At 40.6% G+C, this 23,393-nt stretch overlaps 2 protein-coding genes across 7 annotated transcripts in view; one reads left to right on the top strand and one right to left on the bottom strand.

The window, feature by feature from the left end:
• Positions 1-1,989: 1,989 nt before the first annotated feature.
• On the bottom strand, positions 1,990-23,364 carry LOC131953770 (serum paraoxonase/arylesterase 2). Of its 5 annotated transcripts, none has more exons than XR_009388680.1 (6): positions 23,298-23,349; positions 14,577-14,896; positions 7,198-7,794; positions 3,684-3,900; positions 3,069-3,351; positions 1,990-2,956 (listed from the first exon to the last, which is right to left on the bottom strand). XR_009388680.1 is itself a non-coding variant. In XM_059317136.1 (6 exons), exons 2-5 carry the CDS (start codon positions 14,693-14,695, stop codon positions 3,181-3,183), a joined length of 1,104 nt encoding a protein of 367 aa, XP_059173119.1. In that variant the 5' UTR covers positions 14,696-14,896; positions 23,298-23,349; the 3' UTR covers positions 1,990-3,124. The 5 variants fall into 5 exon arrangements, 4 of the variants coding, with proteins under 4 accessions (XP_059173119.1, XP_059173120.1, XP_059173118.1 ...); XM_059317136.1 differs by having other exon boundaries at positions 1,990-3,124; positions 3,181-3,351; XM_059317137.1 differs by having other exon boundaries at positions 1,990-3,351; positions 14,577-14,767; positions 14,840-14,896; positions 23,298-23,341.
• Positions 22,892-23,393, top strand: part of LOC131953768 (leucine-rich repeat-containing protein 1) — a 40,446-nt gene continuing 39,944 nt past the window's right edge. Inside the window, exon 1 of one of the 2 annotated variants that reach the window (XM_059317133.1) lies at positions 22,892-22,994. The gene's annotated coding sequence lies outside the window, so the exon portion shown is untranslated. The remainder of the gene's footprint in view (positions 22,995-23,393) is intronic. The other variant, XM_059317132.1, reaches the window with a different exon arrangement.

Raw genomic sequence — 23,393 nt, 5'->3', positions numbered from 1 at the left:
GCCCACTGGTGGAGCCACCACCCCAGGTATTGTGGGCCCAAGTAGTGCCCACTGGTGGAGCCACCACCCCAGGTATTGTGGGCCCAGGTAGTGCCCACTGGTGGAGCCACCACCCCAGGTAGTGCCCACTGGTGGAGCCGACACCCCAGGTAGTGCCCACTGGTGGAGCCACCACCCCAGGTATTGTGGGCCCAGGTAGTGCCCACTGGTGGAGCCACCACCCCAGGTATTGTGGGCCCAGGTAGTGCCCACTGGTGGAGCCGCCACCCCAGGTAGTGCCCACTGGTGGAGCCACCACCCCAGGTATTGTGGGCCCAGGTAGTGGCCACTGGTGGAGCCACCACCCCAGGTAGTGCCCACTGGTGGAGCCACCCCCCCAGGTATTGTGGGCCCAGGTAGTGCCCACTGGTGGAGCCACCACCCAGGTAGTGCCCACTGGTGGAGCCACCACCCCAGGTATTGTGGGCCCAGGTAGTGCCCACTGGTGGAGCCACCACCCCAGGTATTGTGGGCCCAGGTAGTGCCCACTGGTGGAGCCACCACACCAGGTAATGTGGGCCCAGGTAGTGCCCACTGGTGGAGCCACCACCCCAAGTAGTGCCCGCTGGTGGAGCCACCACCCAGGTATTGTGGGCCCAGGTAGTGCCCACTGGTGGAGCCACCACCCCAGGTAGTGCCCACTGGTGGAGCCACCACCCCATGTATTGTGGGCCCAGGTAGTGCCCACTGGTGGAGCCACCACCCCAGGTATTGTGGGCCCAGGTAGTGCCCACTGGTGGAGCCACCACACCAGGTAGTGTGGGCCCAGGTAGAGCCCACTGGTGGAGCCACCACCCAGGTAGTGCCCACTGGTGGAGCCACCACCCCAGGTATTGTGGGCCCAGGTAGTGCCCACTGGTGGAGCCACCACCCCAAGTAGTGCCCACTGGTGGAGCCACCACCCCAGGTATTGTGGGCCCAGGTAGTGCCCACTGGTGTCAAGTTTTAAGTCACAGATGTCTCGCAGTATCCAACAATAGGAGCATTATCAATTGTAATTAGTTTCATCAGTCGTTAATTAGCTTGTGACAGTATTTAAACAAGCAACGCATTTGTTATACATATATGTTAATGAGCTAGGGTGTCGTTTGTCACGGTGGACTTTTGGCCTTTAAAGGGGACCGCGTGATATCCCCTTTCTACATTGTCATCACCCCAACCTCTAGAGCTAAGCAGAGTAGTTTTATCCTGTCGATGGGAAGACGAGAGGGGAGGGGATAGGGGAAGGTGTAATATTACTAATAATGAGGGACGACTGGTGATTGGGACAGGGAATTAGTCCAGGTGATTGGGACAAGTGATTGGGACAGGTGATTGGGACGGGTGATTTTATCAAATGTGTGGTGATTTTTCACATGTCATTGTTTCAACGTGTGATTAACACATCTAATTATTCGTTAATTACCAACGGTTACTTAAATGAACCAGTGCTTGATACGTGCATAGGTCTAGACACCCCCCACCTCTCCACAACGTATAGATCTAGACCCCCAATTTACCCCTGTTTAGATCTAGACCCCCAATTTACCCCTGTTTAGATCTCTGAAGTCAACCACCGAATACACGAACCAAAGAGATTTACAGCTTTTGATAACAGTATCGACAATTTGGTGGACGGTAAATGATCCAAGTCTGTTAGTGTTCTAAATCACTTTGAAACCTTTGTGTTTTTCGGCATGTTGCTTCGATGTAGTCTTGGTTTGGGTCAATCAAATGGTGGGTGGGGGTGTATGAGATGTGTTCTTCTCTGCCGGCAAACCGTTAATCCGATGGATAGTACGGACAAACCGTTAATCCAATGGATAGTACGGACAAACCGTTAATCCAATGGATAGTACGGACAGAAGATTAACTCAGTCACTAGCACAGATCATCTAATACATTGAGTGCTATCTGAAGAAGAGCGTGGAACTATACTATATTATACAAAAGTAATTAATCAACTCGTAATTATATATTGTTTTTAATTCACACTAAACATAATTGAGTAACGTTAGAATCTCGAGAGAATGAATTTGATTGAAGAAACCAACAATATAACAAGTTTATCGTGTAGATTACATACAGCTAATGAAACCAACAATATAACAAGTTTATCGTGTAGCTTGTAAATTAGATACAGCTAATGCCCCAGACATGACTATTATAAATGTAGAAAAGGTACCCCTTTTAACAAACAACATCAGATAAAAAATAGTATCAATTATACTAATTATAGCATAGAATTCAGTAAAATGAAACAGTAAATAATTAGAGAAACAGTTTATAATAAAAAAAAACCTTTGCTATAAAACAATCAAAACAATCTCATAATCTATATAGATGGTTGCCATGTCAAATGCGAGATCACAGCATCTTTCAGCTATATTATTACGCCATTTATTAAGACTAAGTCACCTTACACATATGTTATTTCTAATTGTACACACACATTTAACATGTGAATATGTGAATACACACACCTGGCCTTTGTAACCACACACCTGTATCCAATCGATACACCTATACCCACACGCCTGAACCCACACGCCAGAACACATACACATGTACCCACACACCAAAAAGTGAAGACACACAAAAACATAAACGCACACCTTGTCACTGTAACAAATACACCTTTACCCACACTGCTGTACCTATTCCAATGACACCTGTACCCACACACCTGTACCCACACACCTTAACCCACACACCTGTACCCACACACCTGTGACCACACACCTTTACCCACACACCTGTACCCACACACCTGTACCCACACACCTTTACCCACACACCTGTACCCACACACCTGTGCCCACACACCTATGACAACACCCCTGTACCCACACACCTGTGACCACACACCTGTACCCACACACTTGTGACCACACACCTGTACCCACACACCTTTACCCACACACCTGTACCCACACACCTGTGCCCACACACCAGTGACCACACACCTTTACCCACACACTTGTGACCACACACCTGTACCCACACACCTTTACCCACACACCTGTGCCCACACACCAGTGACCACACACCTGTACCCACACACCTTTACCCACACACCTGTACCCACACACCTGTACCCACACACCTGTGCCGACACACCAGTGACCACACACCTTTAACTACACACCTTAACCCACACACCTAACCCCTACACTCACACACCACCAGCTTGTCTATTACTGAACCAATCAACAGCCTGTTATTATAAACAGCAGCAATAGATGACGCCGAGATGACGTCACCGTGGTCGTAGAACTCCTCTGTGATGTCATCTGGGTCAGGCAGCCCGTCAACAAGAGGGACCTTCAGCACCTGATGACGTGAGATGTACACACCATTTAACACATCCCAAAGACAACCTAACTCGTGGTCTAAACCTACTGATATATGAAAGACAACCTAACTCGTGGTCTAAACCTACTGATATATGAAAGACAACCTAACTAGTGGTCTAAACCTACTGTTATATGAAAGACAACCTAACTAGTGGTCTAAACCTACTGTTATATGAAAGTCAACCTAACTCGTGGTCTAAACCTACTGATATATGAAAGACAACCTAACTCGTGGTCTAAACCTACTGATATATGAAAGACAACCTAACTAGTGGTCTAAACCGACTGATATATGAAAGACAACCTTACCGAGGATGGAGCCCTGAGGTTCGGGTTGTCGAGATGACTCATGGCTTTGTGAAAGACAGGGTGACAACCCAGATATAGGGACTTGCCGTCTAGTGAGAGATGTATGTTGTCAGGGCCCGTAAACAGGTCTAATGTTTGGACCAGAGTTAGTGAATTATCTCCCTTCCTTTCATAAACTCTCATTTGATAGAGAAATGGGAAATTCACGTAGACATACCTACAAATAAACATAAGGAATCATCAATATAAATATAATTAGTATGTATTTGTGTATATATATATATATATATATATATATATATATATATATATATATAAATATCTATAATAATAGTTTCGCTGTCTCTCTATCTATCTATCTGTCTGACAAGAACGCTCTAGAGAAAAGACAAGCAATTTAAAAACATGCACAGTAATTCGAAAAACGAAGTATGACGTCGACACATTTAGCGCACAGAGTAGAAAATAATCTCAAACCCAGAGAGTGCACACAGTTATATGACGTCATTGATTATCGAGTAAACATATTCAATACAAAGGCAATTTGGTCTAATCTAAGTGGTTTGCGTGAAGAGTTTCTTGCATACAATTCTTCGGGTAGGGGCGAAGCCCCACCCCCCGCGTAAGAACGTCTGAGCCCCTCCCCCTCCCCAACTCAAAAGAAATTTCCTCATCGATACTCTATAATAAAATTAATGTGTCTAATCTAAAAAGTGGTTTTCTTGCAATGGGACGGTAGACATGTTTTTTTTGGGGGGGGGGGGGGGGTGGAGGGGTGGGTGGGGGGTGTGTGGAGGGGTGGGGGGGGGGGTGTGTGGGGGGGTGGGGGTGGTGTGTGGGGGGTGGGGGTGGTGTGTGGGGGGTGGGTTGGTTTCAGTGTTTCTTTCAGACTTTTTCCTCCCCGGAGAGGGGTGGGGGTACTTGAAATTTTCGGGGGCGGGGGTAGAATTTTCTGGGAGGGGGCGGACACTGGAAAAAGTATATAATTATATTTCGTTGAATGGGACGGTAGACATGGTTTTTTTTGGGGGGGGGGGCGGTGGAGGGGGGGGGGTTGGAGGGGTGGGGTGGGGGGGCGGTGTGTGGAGGGGGGTGGGGGTGGGGGGTGGGGGTGGGGGGTGGGGATGGTGTGTGGGGGTGGGGGTGGTGTGTGGTGGGGGTGGGGGTGGTGTCTGGGGGTCGGGGGGGGGGTGGGGGTGGGGGTGGTGTGTGGGGGGGTGGGTTGGTTTTAGTTTAGAGAAAAGAGACAGCACTATCAGCCTAGCGCCCGTTGTACCCTTCCTCAACGGGCCATTTATCTAGTCTATAATAATAGTTTCGCTGTCTCTCTATCTATCTATCTGTCTGACAAGAACGCTCTAGAGAAAACACAAGGAATTTAAAAACCTGCACAGTAATTCGAAAAACGAAATATGACGTCGACACATTTAGCGTAGAGTACAACATAATCTCAAACCAGAGAGTGCACACAGTAATGTAATGACGTCATTGAAACATTGAAAAAAAGGAAATGTTGTCTAATCTAAATGGTTTGCGTGAAGAGTTTCTTGCATACAATTCTTCGGGTAGGGGCGAAGCCCCACCCCCGCGTAAGAACGTCTGAGGGGGGTGGGGGTGGGGGTGGGGGGGGGGGGGGTTGAGTGGGGGGGTGGTTTTAATTTAGACTTTTTCCTCCCCGGAGAGGGGTGGGGGGTACTTGAAATTTTCGGGGGCGGGGGTAGAATTTTCGGGGAGGGGCGGACACTGGAAAAAGTATATAATTATATTTCGTTGAATGGGACGGCAGACATGTTTTTTTAGGGGGGGGGGGTTGTGGGTGGGGGGTGGGGGGAGGGGGGGTGTGTGGGGGGGGGATGGGGGGTGAGTGGGGGGGGGGGGTGGTTTTAATTTAGACTTTTTCCTCCCCGGAGAGGGGTGGGGGTACTTGAAATTTTCGGGGGCGGGGGTAGAATTTTCGGGGAGGGGGCGGACACTGGAAAAAGTATATAATTATATTTTGTTGAATGGGACGGTAGACATGCTTTTTTTTTGGGGGGGGGGGGGGTTGGTGGGGGGTGGGGGGGGGGGTGGTGTGTGTGTGTGGGGGGGGGGGGGTGGGGGTGAGTGGGGGGTGGTTTTAATTTAGACTTTTTCCTCCCCGGAGAGGGGTGAGGGTACTTGAAATTTTCGGGGGCGGGTGTAGAATTTTCGGGGAGGGGGCGGACACTGGAAAAAGTATATAATTATATTTCGTTGAATGGGACGGTAGACATGTTTTTTTTGGGGGGGGGGGGGGGTGGGGGTGGGGGGTGGTGTGTGTGTGGGGTGGTGTGTGTAGGGGTGGGGGTGGGGGGGTGGTGTATGGGGGGGGGGGTGGTGTGTGGGGGGGTGGGGGGTTGGGGTGGTGTGGGTGGGGGTGTGGGTGGGGGTGGGGGTGGTGTGTGTGGGGGGGGGTGGTTTTTGTTTAGAGAAAAGAGACAGCACTATCAACCTAGCGCCCGGTGTATCCTTCCTCAACGGGCCATTTTTCTCGTATATATATATTAATACTAATAGTTTCGCTGTCTGTCTATCTATCTATCTGACAAGAACGCTCTAGAGAAAACACAAGGAAAATAAAAACATGCACAGTAATTCGAAAAACGAAGTATGACGTCGACACATTTAGCGCACAGAGTAGAAAATAATCTCAAACCCAGAGAGTGCTCAAAGTTATATGACGTCATTGATTTTCGCGTTAACATTGAATAAAAAGGAAATGTTGTCTAATCTTAATGGTTTGCGTGAAGAGTTTCTTGCATACAATTCTTCGGGTAGGGGCGAAGCCCCACCCCCCGCGTAAGAATGTCTGAGACCCCCCCCCCCTCGGGGAGGGGGCGGACACTGGAAAAAGTATATAATTATATTTCGTTGAATGGGACGGTAGACATGTTTTTTGGGGGGGGGGGGGGGGTGGGGGGTGGGGGTGGGGGGGGGGGGTGTGGTGTGTGTGGGGGGTGGGGGGTGGTGTGTGTGGGGGGTGGGGTGGTTTTAGTTTAGACTTTTTCCTCCCCAGAGAGGGGTGGGGGTACTTGAAATTTTCGGGGGCGGGGGTAGAATTTTCGGGGAAGGGGCGGACACTGGAAAAAGTATATAATTATATTTCGTTGAATGGGACGGTAGGCATGTTTTTTTTTGGGGGGGGGGGGGTGGAGGGGTGGGGGGGGGTGGTGTGTGTGGGGGGGGGCGGTGTGTGGAGGGGGCGGTGTGTGTGGGGGGTGGGGGGTGGGGGTGGGGGGTGGTGTGTGGGGGTGGGGTGGGGGTGGTGTGTGTGGGGGGGGGGGTGGGTTGGTTTTAGTTTAGAGAAAAGAGACAGCACTATCAAGCTAGCGCCCGGTGTATCCTTCCTCAACGGGCCATTTTTCTCGTATATATATATATATGTATGGTTTTGTGACACAAATGGCATGTAAATGTACTAAAATGAACTCACAATGTTCCATATATTGGACTAGTTGCCATTGTTACCAAAGATAAAAAAAAAAAATCTTTTTACCTTTTGTCGGTTGATAAAGTGACCCCGTTTGGCCCGGTGACGCCGGTTATGACGTCAGTGCCCTTGGTGCCGTCAAAGAAAACGACTGTAGCCAAGTTGAGGGGTAAAATGGCTTCAGCCAAAGCCAGATTGTGGCTGGTGAAGTAGTTCATGTTGCTGACGTAGAACTGGTCCTCCGCCACCACCGCCAGGTCGTTGAGCAGGAAAAACTTTTCGTCCGTGAAAAACTTGACGTGCTCGAGTTCGCCAGTCTCCGGCAGAAATCGGAACTTCTCGACTCTGTCCGGCAGGTTGTCGGGGTGGCTGACGACGTAGAGAAGATGCTGCTTGCTCCTGGAATCTTCCAGAAGAGAAATGCCGTGGGGACGGAACGTGTCCGGGTTAAAATTTGGACTGGGTCGAACTTTCAACTCGGTGACCCCAGCTTCCGGTTTATTGAAGTCGAACAAGACGATGCGACCTTTGACCTTATTGGCGGCGATGAAATCTTTGTAGCCTGATGATGCTACCGAGAAGGACACACCGGATGTGACGAAAGCCAGACCATCAGTGGTCACTTGGAAATCTTCGGATCCGTAATCCAACCCTTTCACTCGACTGAAAGTTTGAAAAATTTAATTAATTAATTGCTAGTTTTAAAAAGCCTATGTCAAAATCTGACAGTAGACCGATGACGTTTATGATGGAACACAAAATCAATCGTGAGCTCTAGCGATCTACACAGCGATGAGTCAATACCTAAAATTTGTAAAGCGCAGTAAAAAAAAATGATTAACCCTCATCACTAGGAAAGCACTTGAAATGTAATATTAGAATCTCTATCTGTGTCATGTGACATTGTTTGAACAATGTAAAAACATGACGTGGTAATGACATGGACTAAACGAGGTAAACATCGACATTTTAAAGTTTGAACAATGTTTAAAACATGACGTGGTAATGACATGGACTAAAGGAGATAAATATCGACATTTTAAAGTTTGAACAATGTTTAAAACATGACGTGGTAATGACATGGACTAAAGGAGATAAATATCGACATTTTAAAGTTTGAACAATGTTTAAAACATGACGTGGTAATGACATGGACTAAAGGAGATAAATATCGACATTTTAAAGTTTGAACAATGTTTAAAACATGACGTTATTCAAATTTTTATTCAAATTTATTCAAACAACGGTTACAATTGTAGGCACAAAGGCCTTTTTTCACATTGGCCGTTTAAACAAATAAAGCAATTCAATAACACATAGCAGTAACACATAGCACTGAAAATGTGGAATAAAGAAACAATGGTACATAGCTATCATACATAATGAGATAAAAAAGAGAATATAATAGATGAATGAGAAATGTTACAATGAGTCAGTTAGGTCATTAAATAATTTTAGTTTTAATTTAGATTTGAATATATTTTCAGATCTAGATAGCTTTATTTTATTAGGAAGATTGTTCCACAAATTAGAACCAGAGTAGGCGAAGCTATGTTTTTGGAAAAAGGTTGAATAAGGGAATGGTAAATTGAGACGACGATTTAATTTTATGTTAAAAGAAAATAGATCTGATAAGTAAGAGGGGGCTGTTTCGTGGAATATTTTATATAAGAAAATTGATTTAGTATATATTATCTTTTTATTTAATGGAAGTATTTTAGTTGTAAGAAAAGAATCCATACTACTAGACAAGCCAGTAACCAGTTTTATAGCCCTTTTTTGTAAAGAAAGAAGAGGACGCTGCTTAGATATAAAGCTGCCGCTCCACACTACAGAAGCATAATCCAACCTGGATTGAATAAAAGCCTCATAAAAAACCAGCCTGCTCCTATAGTTGAGAAAGTTCTTTATCCTTGCTAACTGAAAGGTTGTCTTTAATAAGGACATTCTTAGAAAATGAATATGGTCAGACCAAGTGAGGTTGTGATCTATAAACAATCCTAGGCATTTGTAACTGTCTACCTGTTCAATGTTTGAATTGTCTATAGTAATGTTTAATGCGGTGGATGGAAGACGAAGGCGTTTCTGATGAGTTGTAATAAACATTGACTTGGTTTTATCGGGGTGAAGTTTCATTTTGTTAAATTTTGTCCAAGTTGCAAGCTGATTGGCACATGTTTGAAGTTTGTAACTGAGTGACTCAGCACTGTCTGCAAAGACATGCAAAGAAGTATCATCAGCGAACATCTCGCACTGACCAGCGTCAATATGTAATGGAAGATCATTAATGTATAAAGAAAAAAGTAAAGGACCTAAGATTGAGCCCTGTGGAACCCCTATATTAACATATTTCTGTGAAGAGATGGTATTAAGGTGAAACACGCGTTGAGATCGGTTAGATAAAAAGGAGTGAAGTAACCTAACTGTAAAGTCGTGGAATTTGTATGGAATTAGTTTTTTAAGAAGTATGGTGTGATCAATAGAATCAAAGGCTTTTCTGAAATCGACAAACAGCGAGCCACAGAGTAGGTTTTTGTTAATATTTATAAGCCAGTTTTCATTCATCTTAATCAGAGCAGTGTGACAAGAATGAAACTTTCTAAACCCAGACTGATTACTATGGAAAAGCTTGAACTTTTCTAGGTAATATGAAATGCATTTGTTTATATGTATTTCTAGTGGCTTGGAGAGGGAAGAAAGTATAGAAATTGGCCTGTAGTTATTAGCATCTTGGATGTTACCTTTTTTGTGTAGTGGTATAACCTTAGCATGCTTAAAATGTGTCGGGTAATAATGCTTGGCAATACAGAGGTTATAGACATAGGTTAAAACTTCGGAAATTATTGGAGCTGAAATCTTCAATACATTATTAGAAATATCATCAAACGAAGTTGTTGAAGACGGTTTAAGAGATCTTAGGCTAACATAAACTTCATGAACAGTGAGAAGCGGAATGATCAGCTCTGTCCTACCACGGTGAGCAGAATTACAAAAATTTTTAAGCTCCTCACTGATTGTGTAATCAGCATCTGTGTTGAGCGCTACAGATGATATAAAATGATTGTTAAAGTCATCAGCAGATATCTGGCAATGTCCAGCTGTATTACATGTGCGTTTTTTTCTAATTATTTGATTTATAGCAGTCCAGATAGATTTGGAATTAGGTTTGCCTGACAGCAGCTTATTAAAATACTCTTTCTTCGACCTACGCACGAGCAGTTTGACATAATTTCGCTGCCTACAAAAGTCCTCAGAAGTTCCATAACGTTTAAGCCAGTCTCTTTTATTAATTGCAGATTCGATATTGTTGTTAAACCAAGAAGGTTTGTATGTAGTCTTAACTCTTTTAGAGATTTTAGGAATATGTTTGTCATATATAGTATAGAAAATACGCAGCCATTCAGAAATGGCAAGATCGGGACAATTATAATTGTATACATTGCAGAAGGGGGCAGCCAATAAATCCGAAAGAAAAAGATTTTCATTAAATTTTCTAAAAGAGCGATAACTTATAGTTATGTGTTGCCGCGAAGGTACACATAATCTTTTTGTCGAAAAAGTACAACAAACAGGGAAGTGATCACTAACACCACAAGAGGGGACACAGACCTCTATTAGGTTGCAGTCAGGTGATGCGTATATGTGGTCAATTATTGTACTAGATTTATCATTTACCCTGGTAGCCGTGTGCACAAATTGTTTAAGATTCAAAGAATCAATAATATCTTGCCAATATCCTTGAGGTTTTAATAAATTTATATTAAAATCTCCCAATATGATATATTCATTGTTAGTAAATAAAACGGTATCCATCATGGAGCAAAAACGATCATACCAATCCATGTTTTCACAGGGATTTCTATAAAGGAAGCAAATTAAAATTGCCGGATGATGTTTGCTTTTTTCGAGTTCAATCCAAATACATTCTATATTGTCCGTTGACAGATCCATCCTGTACTTGAAACGAATTGAGGAGTGGACATAGACACAAAGGCCAGTTTCTTTGTGTAAGGATGGGTCTCGGCGTATTAGGTTATAATCAGAGACGGATATCTCAACATCATTTATAAAAGATTGTAATCGAGTTTCAGAGAAACCAAAGATATGGAAAGGATTGTTGGAATTGTTTAAAATTTTTAGAACTTCATGGTGTTTATTAAATATGTGGAAAATATTTAAATGGCCCAATTTTAGCCCACATTGTGAGGGCCAGGATGATGAAAATAGACAATGCATAAAGATAATAAAATATCAATGAATAAGAGATGTTATAAACAAAAATCAATATAATGAACTAAATAAACAGAATCAATATAATTGTCTAACAATTACACGCTTTGTCATCCAATAAACAAACACTCGCTGCTCTTCACACTGCCTTCACTATAATTAAAATAGTACAGTGAGCTAAACTAGTAAATAGTAAGTGAAAAAAGTTAGGTTCCAGGAAGGCGCTTAAGCGACAACATTAGAGCTTGATGAAGCAACAAAGGGCTAAAGCCCATTAAGTGATGTAAGCCTGGGCTAGAGTTCAATTGATCTGAAGATATTGTTGGAAGCAAATCAACAGTCGAAACCAAATCAGACGTTGTACCTTTTACGTTTGAAAGTTGCACATGGTCTTTATCTGTTAAGCTGACGGCTCTTTGGGGATACTTTATATTTTTAGCGAGAATGCTGCTTCCAATTTTAGTCAAATGAATACTGTCACTGTACAAGCGTTGTCTCGGGGCTCCTGACTTCGCAGTGAAAAAAGGTGTATTGTTTATAAAACAGTATTTATAACTAATGCAGAAAGATTGTAAAAATCTATTATTTATATCTATCAACTGCCTACCCTTGCCCCGACATGGGGGTACGATGGATGAAAATCGGATTGTTGCGTTGGGAAATTTGTGAGTGATACTTCTCACAATGTCTAGCATATTAGCTTGTGACAGCCTGACGTTTGATAGACTGTCGTTGACACCACAATGTAAGGTTACAGTTGTGGTATTAGAGTCACGTGATCGGCTACTAATAACGTCCCTAATTTTTTCAAAATTTGCCCCAGGCAGCGCTATTACCGATACACGCTCGTAATGATCCGTGGCCATTATATCAGGATGGAGACCTTTAAGTGTAGAGTCACCAAGGATCAAATGGTGTTTCGTTGTTAGGTTGGTGTAGGGGGCGGCGACATGTTGTGTGCTATCTCTATTAGTGGCATAGTGAGTAGAGCGTTGGACAACAGGGACATGAACAGCCTTGACCGTTGGGACGCTGTATTGTGTAGAATTGCTTTTAGTTCGTGGTCGTTGCAGGGTGCTGGGACTCGAATGTTCCGATGGTTTGATTCGCGCTCTGTCATCACGTTGTGTAATTTTAACAGGGATTGGGAACGGAGCTTCTTGCATGATGCCTGCCGATGTGATTTTTGTATCATTTATTAGTTGTTGTTGATTATCCTCACATGTTGAGGTGGATATTGTGCTGCAAGAGGGTTTCTTGGTTGTGAGGAGTTTCTTTAGTGACGCAGAAATATTTTCTTGATCAATCAAACGTTTCTTAAGGTTAACGTGTATATCTTTGCAGCTATGCACTTCATTAGATAGTCTCTTGACTTCATCCCTTAAGACAGCGTTTTCGACTCGGAGTTGTTCTAGTTGGCTGTTAAACAGCAATTTCTCCGCTTTAAAAGCTTTTTTAACACAGGTGATCTCGTTAAGAATAAACGATCTTAAGTTATTATCCAGTTGTGTGGTTTGAAGAAATGATATTTTTGGACTAAGCAAATCAGTTGGTTGAGATAGGTTTGATGAAAATGTATAGTTATTTATAGGTGTTACACAATCTAACGGATTGGTATTGATCGTATCCTCTGCACATTGATTGTCACTGTTGGAAGCAGACATAATCATGGGCGGTGAAATGGGTAGCTCCAATACTCTGGGTGGGGACAGTGAAGGTGGTGGTGACAGTGATAGTGGCGGCGACATGGGTAGAGGCATGTCGACAGCTTTGTCTGTTGTAATTAGGTTATTTAGAATACAGCAAAATTCCGAATCCACCCAAACAGACACAACGTTAGATTTTCCCTGTACCATAATTTTGTTATTCGTGTGGTACAGATGGACAGACAGCCCTGGTAATTTATAAATATCTTCAACATTGGCGCCATCATCATCCCTTCTTTCCTCAACAACACCAGCATATTTAGTTTTGAAGATTCTTTTTACTTTTTCATAGCTAATTGAGTTTCTAAAGGCAATGATAACGCATTGTCCTCCATCTTTCTTTTGAAAATGAATATCATCCGCTGCACAAATGTTAGCAATCTTTTTTGATATCGCTTTTTCTTTATTTAAACGATACTTCTTAGCTCTGCTGCTTCTGGTGACAACACCAGTCCCTAACATTTTCACTCACCAGTAAAATTAAAATATCATGCTGACATCAGTAGAAATAGATGAAAAAGAAAACGAATCATCAGTAGATCTACAACAACTAAGAATATAGATATCCGGTTTACATTTTAACAATGGGTGAGACAATAATATAAAAACTTAAAATATCACAATAAGAACCGGCTAGTAAATTAGTATTAAACTACATTCTCAACCCTAATGGATGAGTAGTACTTCCCTTAGATTTATTTGGATTAAATAGTGAATAAAAACACTAAAAACTATGAAAGAAAGTTGACGTGGTAATGACATGGACTAAAGGAGATAAATATCGACATTTTAAAGTTTGAACAATGTTTAAAACATGACGTGGTAATGACATGGACTAAAGGAGATAAATATCGACATTTTAAAGTTTGAACAATGTTTAAAACATGACGTGGTAATGACATGGACTAAAGGAGATAAATATCGACATTTTAAAGTTTGAACAATATTAAAACATGACGTGGTAATGATATGGACTAAACGAGGTAAACATCGACATTTTAAAGTTTGAACAATATTAAAACATGACGTGGTAATGACATGGACTAAACGAGGTAAACATCGACATTTTAAAGTTTGAACAATATTAAAACATGACGTGGTAATGATATGGACTAAACGAGGTAAACATTGACATTTTAAAGTTTGAACAATATTAAAACATGACGTGGTAATGATATGGACTAAACGAGGTAAACATCGACATTTTAAAGTGTCCAACACACTTGGCCTGTAATACACGAGGACTTTCAATAAATTATACATGACGTGCAAATAATGAGTTTAATAGTAGTAATTTATTATTGTAATAATTAAAAAGAAAATCTCAAATCTAAGATCGATTGCATGCAGGTGCATCTCTGACAACATCGCAAAGAGCTTTAATTGTTAATGTAATAATATATTACGTTAGTACCTACCTATTAATTTAATGATTAGAAAATAGGATCAGAAAAGTTGACACTAGAAGCAGTAGGCTTGAACTTAATTGCTAAAAATAAAGAGAATGACCTGCATTTTCCAGGCTGGTGTTTCTTGTAGTGGAGGTGGAAGCCAAGATATAGCGCCATGTTCACCAGGTAAATCACGACTAAAGTCAGCGCCGTGACAGCTAACACCTTCAGCAACATTTTGGTGAGATGACGTCAGGTGATGGGTAGCACTAGATTTTAACAGCCGATGTGTGGCTGTTGATGGAGCAAGTGTCTAGTGGTGGCTGCTGGCTGCTGGTGGAGCTAGTGTCTAGTGGTTGTTGCTGGTTGGTGATGGAGCAGGTGTCTAGTGGTGGCTGCTGGCTGATGATGCTTGCGTCGCTCTGAACCAGCTGTTGACTAGAACATGATCAAGTTACATTTGATCATCAACACCTGTGTAAAAAACCAGGCCCTAACGAGGGGACAATACCACTCGTGTTGTGGATAAAAACCACTTTTAAGTGTCCGGTACTTATCGCGTTATAGCATCTCGTTTAAATATCTGGCATTGGTCAATTGTTCTGGCAGCCTCTGGACATTGAACTTTTGACTTGCAGACAAGACACCCCCAGACTTTGGTCTAGAGCAGGGGTCTCCAAACTACGGCCCGCGGTGCCGGATGCGGCCCGCGAAGTCCTCTCATCCGGCCCGCGGAAATCTTTTTGTCCAAGGAAAAATTGTTTTTTTGGTGATAGCTGAGGGACTTTGCCCAGAAAAATCAAAGACATGCCTGGAAGAAACTGGCCCCCGAACTAAAATTTGATAGTTAATCCGGCCCTCGGACTGAAAAGTTTGGAGACCCCTGGTCTAGAGCCTTAAATAGCAGAACAGTAATAGGCATGCAATGGACATTTGGGTGGGGGGGGGGGGGATTTTAAAAGTTTCGCCAGGCGTCAAAGGTATACAAACCACATTGTCAGACAAAATGTATTCATACATACAATCATAATGTTTGAGCGTTACACATTATTGGTCACATTAATTGTTCAAATGGTAATTCTACGCTAAAAATTCGGTAAATGTGTCGAACTTACAGCGTATGACAATTTCTCACATTACACAAACTTACAAACCTTTGAGTTAATTTATGCCCTATACTACCAGCTCTATAATTCTCGCATGCACACAGGAGTACATTTAAAATAACCCTACACCTCAAAGGGGAAAATCAGTTAAAGACAGGATAAGGGTGGGGTAACCCATAAGGTACTGTGGTCGGGGTGGTTGACGAATGAGATGGGGATGTTGGTTTTATGATAGGCACAATATTAGCAACACATGTTAGTGTCTCGATGTCTGGACATCGCTAGATTGTTCTATCAATAAACGTTGGTGTCTTAGTGTCTGTATGTTGCCAGATTGTTTTTAAAAAACTAATGTGGTGTCTCATTGTATTGGCGTCATTAGATTGTTCTATCAATAAACGTTGGTGTCTTAGTGTCTGTATGTTGCCAGATTGTTTTTAAAAAACTAATGTGGTGTCTCATTGTGTTAGCGTCATTAGATTGTTCTATCAATAAACGTTGGTGTCTTAGTGTCTGTATGTTGCCAGATTGTTTTTAAAAAACTAATGTGGTGTCTCATTGTATTGGCGTCATTAGATTGTTCTATCAATAAACGTTGGTGTCTTAGTGTCTGTATGTTGCCAGATTGTTTTTAAAAAACTAATGTGGTGTCTCATTGTGTTAGCGTCATTAGATTGTTCTATCAATAAACGGTGTCTTAGTGTCTGTATGTTGCCAGATTGTTTTTAAAAAACTAATGTGGTGTCTCATTGTGTTAGCGTCATTAGATTGTTCTATCAATAAACGTTGGTGTCTTAGTGTCTGTATGTTGCCAGATTGTTTTTAAAAAACTAATGTGGTGTCTCATTGTGTTAGCGTCATTAGATTGTTCTATCAATAAACGTTGGTGTCTTAGTGTCTGTATGTTGCCAGATTGTTTTTAAAAAACTAATGTGGTGTCTCATTGTGTTAGCGTCATTAGATTGTTCTATCAATAAACGTTGGTGTCTTAGTGTCTGTATGTTGCCAGATTGTTTTTAAAAAACTAATGTGGTGTCTCATTGTATTAGCGTCATTAGATTGTTCTATCAATAAACGTTGGTGTCTTAGTGTCTGTATGTTGCCAGATTGTTTTTAAAAAACTAATGTGGTGTCTCATTGTATTAGCGTCATTAGATTGTTCTATCAATAAACGTTGGTGTCTTAGTGTCTGTATGTTGCCAGATTGTTTTTAAAAAACTAATGTGGTGTCTCATTGTATTAGCGTCATTAGATTGTTCTATCAATAAACGTTGGTGTCTTAGTGTCTGTATGTTGCCAGATTGTTTTTAAAAAACTAATGTGGTGTCTCATTGTGTTAGCGTCATTAGATTGTTCTATCAATAAACGTTGGTGTCTTAGTGTCTGTATGTTGCCAGATTGTTTTTAAAAAACTAATGTGGTGTCTCATTGTATTAGCGTCATTAGATTGTTCTATCAATAAACGTTGGTGTCTTAGTGTCTGTATGTTGCCAGATTGTTTTTAAAAAACTAATGTGGTGTCTCATTGTATTAGCGTCATTAGATTGTTCTATCAATAAACGTTGGTGTCTTAGTGTCTGTATGTTGCCAGATTGTTTTTAAAAAACTAATGTGGTGTCTCATTGTGTTAGCGTCATTAGATTGTTCTATCAATAAACGTTGGTGTCTTAGTGTCTGTATGTTGCCAGATTGTTTTTAAAAAACTAATGTGGTGTCTCATTGTATTAGCGTCATTAGATTGTTCTATCAAAAAACGTTGGTGTCTTAGTGTCTGTATGTTGCCAGATTGTTTTTAAAAAACTAATGTGGTGTCTCATTGTATTAGCGTCATTAGATTGTTCTATCAATAAACGTTGGTGTCTTAGTGTCTGTATGTTGCCAGATTGTTTTTAAAAAACTAATGTGGTGTCTCATTGTGTTAGCGTCATTAGATTGTTCTATCAATAAACCTTGGTGTCTTAGTGTCTGTATGTTGCCAGATTGTTTTTAAAAAAACTAATGTGGTGTCTCATTGTATTAGCGTCATTAGATTGTTCTATCAATAAACGTTGGTGTCTTAGTGTCTGTATGTTGCCAGATTGTTTTTAAAAAACTAATGTGGTGTCTCATTGTATTAGCGTCATTAGATTGTTCTATCAATAAACGTTGGTGTCTTAGTGTCTGTATGTTGCCAGATTGTTTTTAAAAAACTAATGTGGTGTCTCATTGTATTGGCGTCATTAGATTGTTCTGTCAATAAACGTTGGTGTCTTAGTGTCTGTATGTTGCCAGATTGTTTTTAAAAAACTAATGTGGTGTCTCATTGTATTAGCGTCATTAGATTGTTCTATCAATAAACGTTGGTGTCTTAGTGTCTGTATGTTGCCAGATTGTTTTTAAAAAACTAATGTGGTGTCTCATTGTATTGGCGTCATTAGATTGTTCTGTCAATAAACGTTGGTGTCTTAGTGTCTGTATGTTGCCAGATTGTTTTTAAAAAACTAATGTGGTGTCTCATTGTATTAGCGTCATTAGATTGTTCTATCAATAAACGTTGGTGTCTTAGTGTCTGTATGTTGCCAGATTGTTTTTTAAAAAACTAATGTGGTGTCTCATTGTATTAGCGTCATTAGATTGTTCTATCAATAAACGTTGGTGTCTTAGTGTCTGTATGTTGCCAGATTGTTTTTAAAAAAAACTAATGTGGTGTCTCATTGTATTGGCGTCATTAGATTGTTCTATCAATAAACGTTGGTGTCTTAGTGTCTGTATGTTGCCAGATTGTTTTTAAAAAACTAATGTGGTGTCTCATTGTATTAGCGTCATTAGATTGTTCTATCAATAAACGTTGGTGTCTTAGTGTCTGTATGTTGCCAGATTGTTTTTAAAAACTAATGTGGTGTCTCATTGTATTGGCGTCATTAGATTGTTCTATCAATAAACGTTGGTGTCTTAGTGTCTGTATGTTGCCAGATTGTTTTTAAAAAACTAATGTGGTGTCTCATTGTATTGGCGTCATTAGATTGTTCTATCAATAAACGTTGGTGTCTTAGTGTCTGTATGTTGCCAGATTGTTTTTAAAAAACTAATGTGGTGTCTCATTGTATTGGCGTCATTAGATTGTTCTATCAATAAACGTTGGTGTCTTAGTGTCTGTATGTTGCCAGATTGTTTTTAAAAAACTAATGTGGTGTCTCATTGTATTGGCGTCATTAGATTGTTCTATCAATAAACGTTGGTGTCTTAGTGTCTGTATGTTGCCAGATTGTTTTTAAAAAACTAATGTGGTGTCTCATTGTATTAGCGTCATTAGATTGTTCTATCAATAAACGTTGGTGTCTTAGTGTCTGTATGTTGCCAGATTGTTTTTAAAAAACTAATGTGGTGTCTCATTGTATTAGCGTCATTAGATTGTTCTATCAATAAACCTTGGTGTCTTAGTGTCTGTATGTTGCCAGATTGTTTTTAAAAAACTAATGTGGTGTCTCATTGTATTAGCGTCATTAGATTGTTCTATCAATAAACGTTGGTGTCTTAGTGTCTGTATGTTGCCAGATTGTTTTTAAAAAACTAATGTGGTGTCTCATTGTGTTAGCGTCATTAGATTGTTCTATCAATAAACGTTGGTGTCTTAGTGTCTGTATGTTGCCAGATTGTTTTTAAAAAACTAATGTGGTGTCTCATTGTATTAGCGTCATTAGATTGTTCTATCAATAAACGTTGGTGTCTTAGTGTCTGTATGTTGCCAGATTGTTTTTAAAAAACTAATGTGGTGTCTCATTGTATTAGCGTCATTAGATTGTTCTATCAATAAACGTTGGTGTCTTAGTGTCTGTATGTTGCCAGATTGTTTTTAAAAAACTAATGTGGTGTCTCATTGTGTTAGCGTCATTAGATTGTTCTATCAATAAACGTTGGTGTCTTAGTGTCTGTATGTTGCCAGATTGTTTTTAAAAAACTAATGTGGTGTCTCATTGTATTAGCGTCATTAGATTGTTCTATCAATAAACGTTGGTGTCTTAGTGTCTGTATGTTGCCAGATTGTTTTTAAAAAACTAATGTGGTGTCTCATTGTATTAGCGTCATTAGATTGTTCTATCAATAAACGTTGGTGTCTTAGTGTCTGTATGTTGCCAGATTGTTTTTAAAAAACTAATGTGGTGTCTCATTGTATTGGCGTCATTAGTTTGTTCTGTCAATAAACGTTGGTGTCTTAGTGTCTGTATGTTGCCAGATTGTTTTTAAAAAACTAATGTGGTGTCTCATTGTATTAGCGTCATTAGATTGTTCTATCAATAAACGTTGGTGTCTTAGTGTCTGTATGTTGCCAGATTGTTTTTAAAAAACTAATGTGGTGTCTCATTGTGTTAGCGTCATTAGATTGTTCTATCAATAAACGTTGGTGTCTTAGTGTCTGTATGTTGCCAGATTGTTTTTAAAAAACTAATGTGGTGTCTCATTGTATTAGCGTCATTAGATTGTTCTATCAATAAACGTTGGTGTCTTAGTGTCTGTATGTTGCCAGATTGTTTTTAAAAAACTAATGTGGTGTCTCATTGTATTAGCGTCATTAGATTGTTCTATCAATAAACGTTGGTGTCTTAGTGTCTGTATGTTGCCAGATTGTTTTTAAAAAACTAATGTGGTATCTCATTGTATTGGCGTCATTAGATTGTTCTGTCAATAAACGTTGGTGTCTTAGTGTCTGTATGTTGCCAGATTGTTTTTAAAAAACTAATGTGGTGTCTCATTGTATTAGCGTCATTAGATTGTTCTATCAATAAACGTTGGTGTCTTAGTGTCTGTATGTTGCCAGATTGTTTTTAAAAAACTAATGTGGTGTCTCATTGTATTGGCGTCATTAGATTGTTCTGTCAATAAACGTTGGTGTCTTAGTGTCTGTATGTTGCCAGATTGTTTTTAAAAAACTAATGTGGTGTCTCATTGTATTAGCGTCATTAGATTGTTCTATCAATAAACGTTGGTGTCTTAGTGTCTGTATGTTGCCAGATTGTTTTTAAAAAACTAATGTGGTGTCTCATTGTATTAGCGTCATTAGATTGTTCTATCAATAAACGTTGGTGTCTTAGTGTCTGTATGTTGCCAGATTGTTTTTAAAAAACTAATGTGGTGTCTCATTGTATTGGCGTCATTAGATTGTTCTATCAATAAACGTTGGTGTCTTAGTGTCTGTATGTTGCCAGATTGTTTTTAAAAAACTAATGTGGTGTCTCATTGTATTAGCGTCATTAGATTGTTCTATCAATAAACGTTGGTGTCTTAGTGTCTGTATGTTGCCAGATTGTTTTTAAAAAACTAATGTGGTGTCTCATTGTATTGGCGTCATTAGATTGTTCTATCAATAAACGTTGGTGTCTTAGTGTCTGTATGTTGCCAGATTGTTTTTAAAAAACTAATGTGGTGTCTCATTGTATTAGCGTCATTAGATTGTTCTATCAATAAACGTTGGTGTCTTAGTGTCTGTATGTTGCCAGATTGTTTTTAAAAAACTAATGTGGTGTCTCATTGTGTTAGCGTCATTAGATTGTTCTATCAATAAACGTTGGTGTCTTAGTGTCTGTATGTTGCCAGATTGTTTTTAAAAAACTAATGTGGTGTCTCATTGTGTTAGCGTCATTAGATTGTTCTATCAATAAACGTTGGTGTCTTAGTGTCTGTATGTTGCCAGATTGTTTTTAAAAAACTAATGTGGTGTCTCATTGTGTTAGCGTCATTAGATTGTTCTATCAATAAACGTTGGTGTCTTAGTGTCTGTATGTTGCCAGATTGTTTTTAAAAAACTAATGTGGTGTCTCATTGTGTTAGCGTCATTAGATTGTTCTATCAATAAACGTTGGTGTCTTAGTGTCTGTATGTTGCCAGATTGTTTTTAAAAAACTAATGTGGTGTCTCATTGTGTTAGCGTCATTAGATTGTTCTATCAGCCAATGTCTCGCGGGACTGATCTGAGTTAACACTATCCATCTCTGTAGATATATCATCACCAGAGTGATAATTCAACTTTAAAAAAAAGAAATTGGGTACGGGGTCAAAATGGGTTATTAAGGTAAAAATAGAAAGCCAAAGTAAACATCTCAACGTAAATTCAGGTCAACAGCGTGTCAGCAAAAGATGTGTGTTTGTGTGTGTGTGTGTGTGTGTTTGGGGGGGGGGAGTGAGAGGTCGGGTCGGCGAACCGTGACGTTATTTTATAGACGACGTATGTTACAGTAGAGTAGAGCTGTGGGGCGGCTACATCGTTTTCAGACTGCAGGTCACACCTCAGCTAACCGACATCAGGTCACAGTTACACTAGAGGTCAGGTCAAAGTTCACCACAAGGGCTCTACATTGTAGGCCTACACACGTTGAATGGAAGGACACAGAAGAAGATAATCAGTTTAGAAAAAAAAGGATCTTCCACATTAGATATGGGTGGAGCACTGAAGCAAACCTGACAACAGAGTTTTTAAAATAGTTATGGTAGGTTGTAAATAGTTTTGTAGCATTAGGTCAGTGTTAGGGTCTGAAGCGGACGGTCTGGCCAAATGTTAAACGTCATAAGATCAGGAAAGTTGTGGCCGAACACCTCTTTGAGAAAAGTTGATTTCGGTAACCCAGATATAAAAATGTCAACATTGAAACGCACAAAAACATGAGAAAATCTCATAAAACATCGGTATGTTATAAAACACGCGAAAATTTAAAATACACACAATCACAAAACTGATGTTTTAAGAACAATTGACTTTTTTTTAGACAAGACAAGAAAAACCAATTGATGCTGTGTCATATGTGATTCGACGATCTCTTGACATATCTTACCAACATATTATGTGGGCCATCGATCACACAAGCAACATCCACTATCTTAAACACAACAGCAAACCTGACCTCCGTAATACAGTAAGGGGGGGGGGGGGGGGAGAGGGATAATAAAGTTGTGAGATAACACGCTGGGAGATGAATTTGGGGTGCCACATAAAAGCCCGCGGAAAAAAGCGGATAGCTTGCCGACAGGATTAATCTGAAGGTCAAGGCCAATGACTGGGGTAGCGATATCAACATCAAATACTTTAGATATGTTGTGCTGTCGATTATACTTAATTATAAAGGTTCCCAGTGTTTCTTCCAGACTCTATTCTACGGGGGGGGGGGGGGGCGGTAGACTTACTTCGGAACAGATGCCTATAAAGAAACTCTGGAAGTTCCAAAAAGTATTTACAAATATAACGATAATTAACATTCGGTATGTTCCGGATTTTGTGTTGTTGGGCACGGGTGAGACGAATATTCCCGAACCTGCTCACAAATATACTCGGGGATCTGAACTTTGAACCGAAACAGCCCAGGCCCAGTATGGATGTGTCTCTTCTTGTCGTGTGTCAAAAGTATCGGGGCCTTGTTCTTCTGATAATCTAGGTCATGCGTTTTGTTTGCGTTAATTGATCGGTAATTAAAACCATAAACCTTTCACTAATGTTTTAGAGACGGGGAACCAGCTGTTACATGCGATTGTTGCCTCGTATTATAGCAACGAAGTGTAAAAATAGTAGCCATTCGACCAGTTAATCGCGGTGTGTTGACACATAGATTCATGTTAGTAAAAGTGACAAAATAGTGCGCTGCAAAAATTAAATGTTCAAATGTGTTAAGAAATATTGTGCAAAATAATGGCAGTGAAAGCAGGCGGAAAATGTTGTATCTAACTTTAATCTACCCACTAGGCCTAACTAAGTAACTGGAGCAACTCACCACACGTCGTGTTCCTGTAGCAGACAACTATGTCTGTGTTGTGTGTTGAGCGATAAGCTACACATCAGGGTCATGGACTGGCGGGAGGGGGGGGGG

This window comes from Physella acuta, unplaced genomic scaffold (genome assembly GCF_028476545.2).
Source record: "Physella acuta isolate Inbredline_101_S28 unplaced genomic scaffold, ASM2847654v3 ptg000951l, whole genome shotgun sequence".
In the NCBI taxonomy this organism is placed as follows: Eukaryota; Metazoa; Mollusca; class Gastropoda; family Physidae; genus Physella; species Physella acuta.
The sequence above is the reverse complement of the archived record's forward strand: the minus strand, read 5'-3'. Positions and strand labels throughout refer to the sequence as shown.

Coding starts and splice junctions, on each gene's coding strand:
- LOC131953770 (XM_059317135.1), bottom strand. CDS start 14,695: ATGTTGCTGAAGGTGTTAGCTGTCACGGCGCTGACTTTAGTCGTGATT. Junction 7,795..14,576: donor CACCAGCCTGGAAAATGCAG/GTCATTCTCTTT, acceptor TCAAACTTTCAG/TCGAGTGAAAGGGTTGGATT. Junction 3,901..7,197: donor ACTTTATCAACCGACAAAAG/GTAAAAAGATTT, acceptor GTTTATTTGTAG/GTATGTCTACGTGAATTTCC.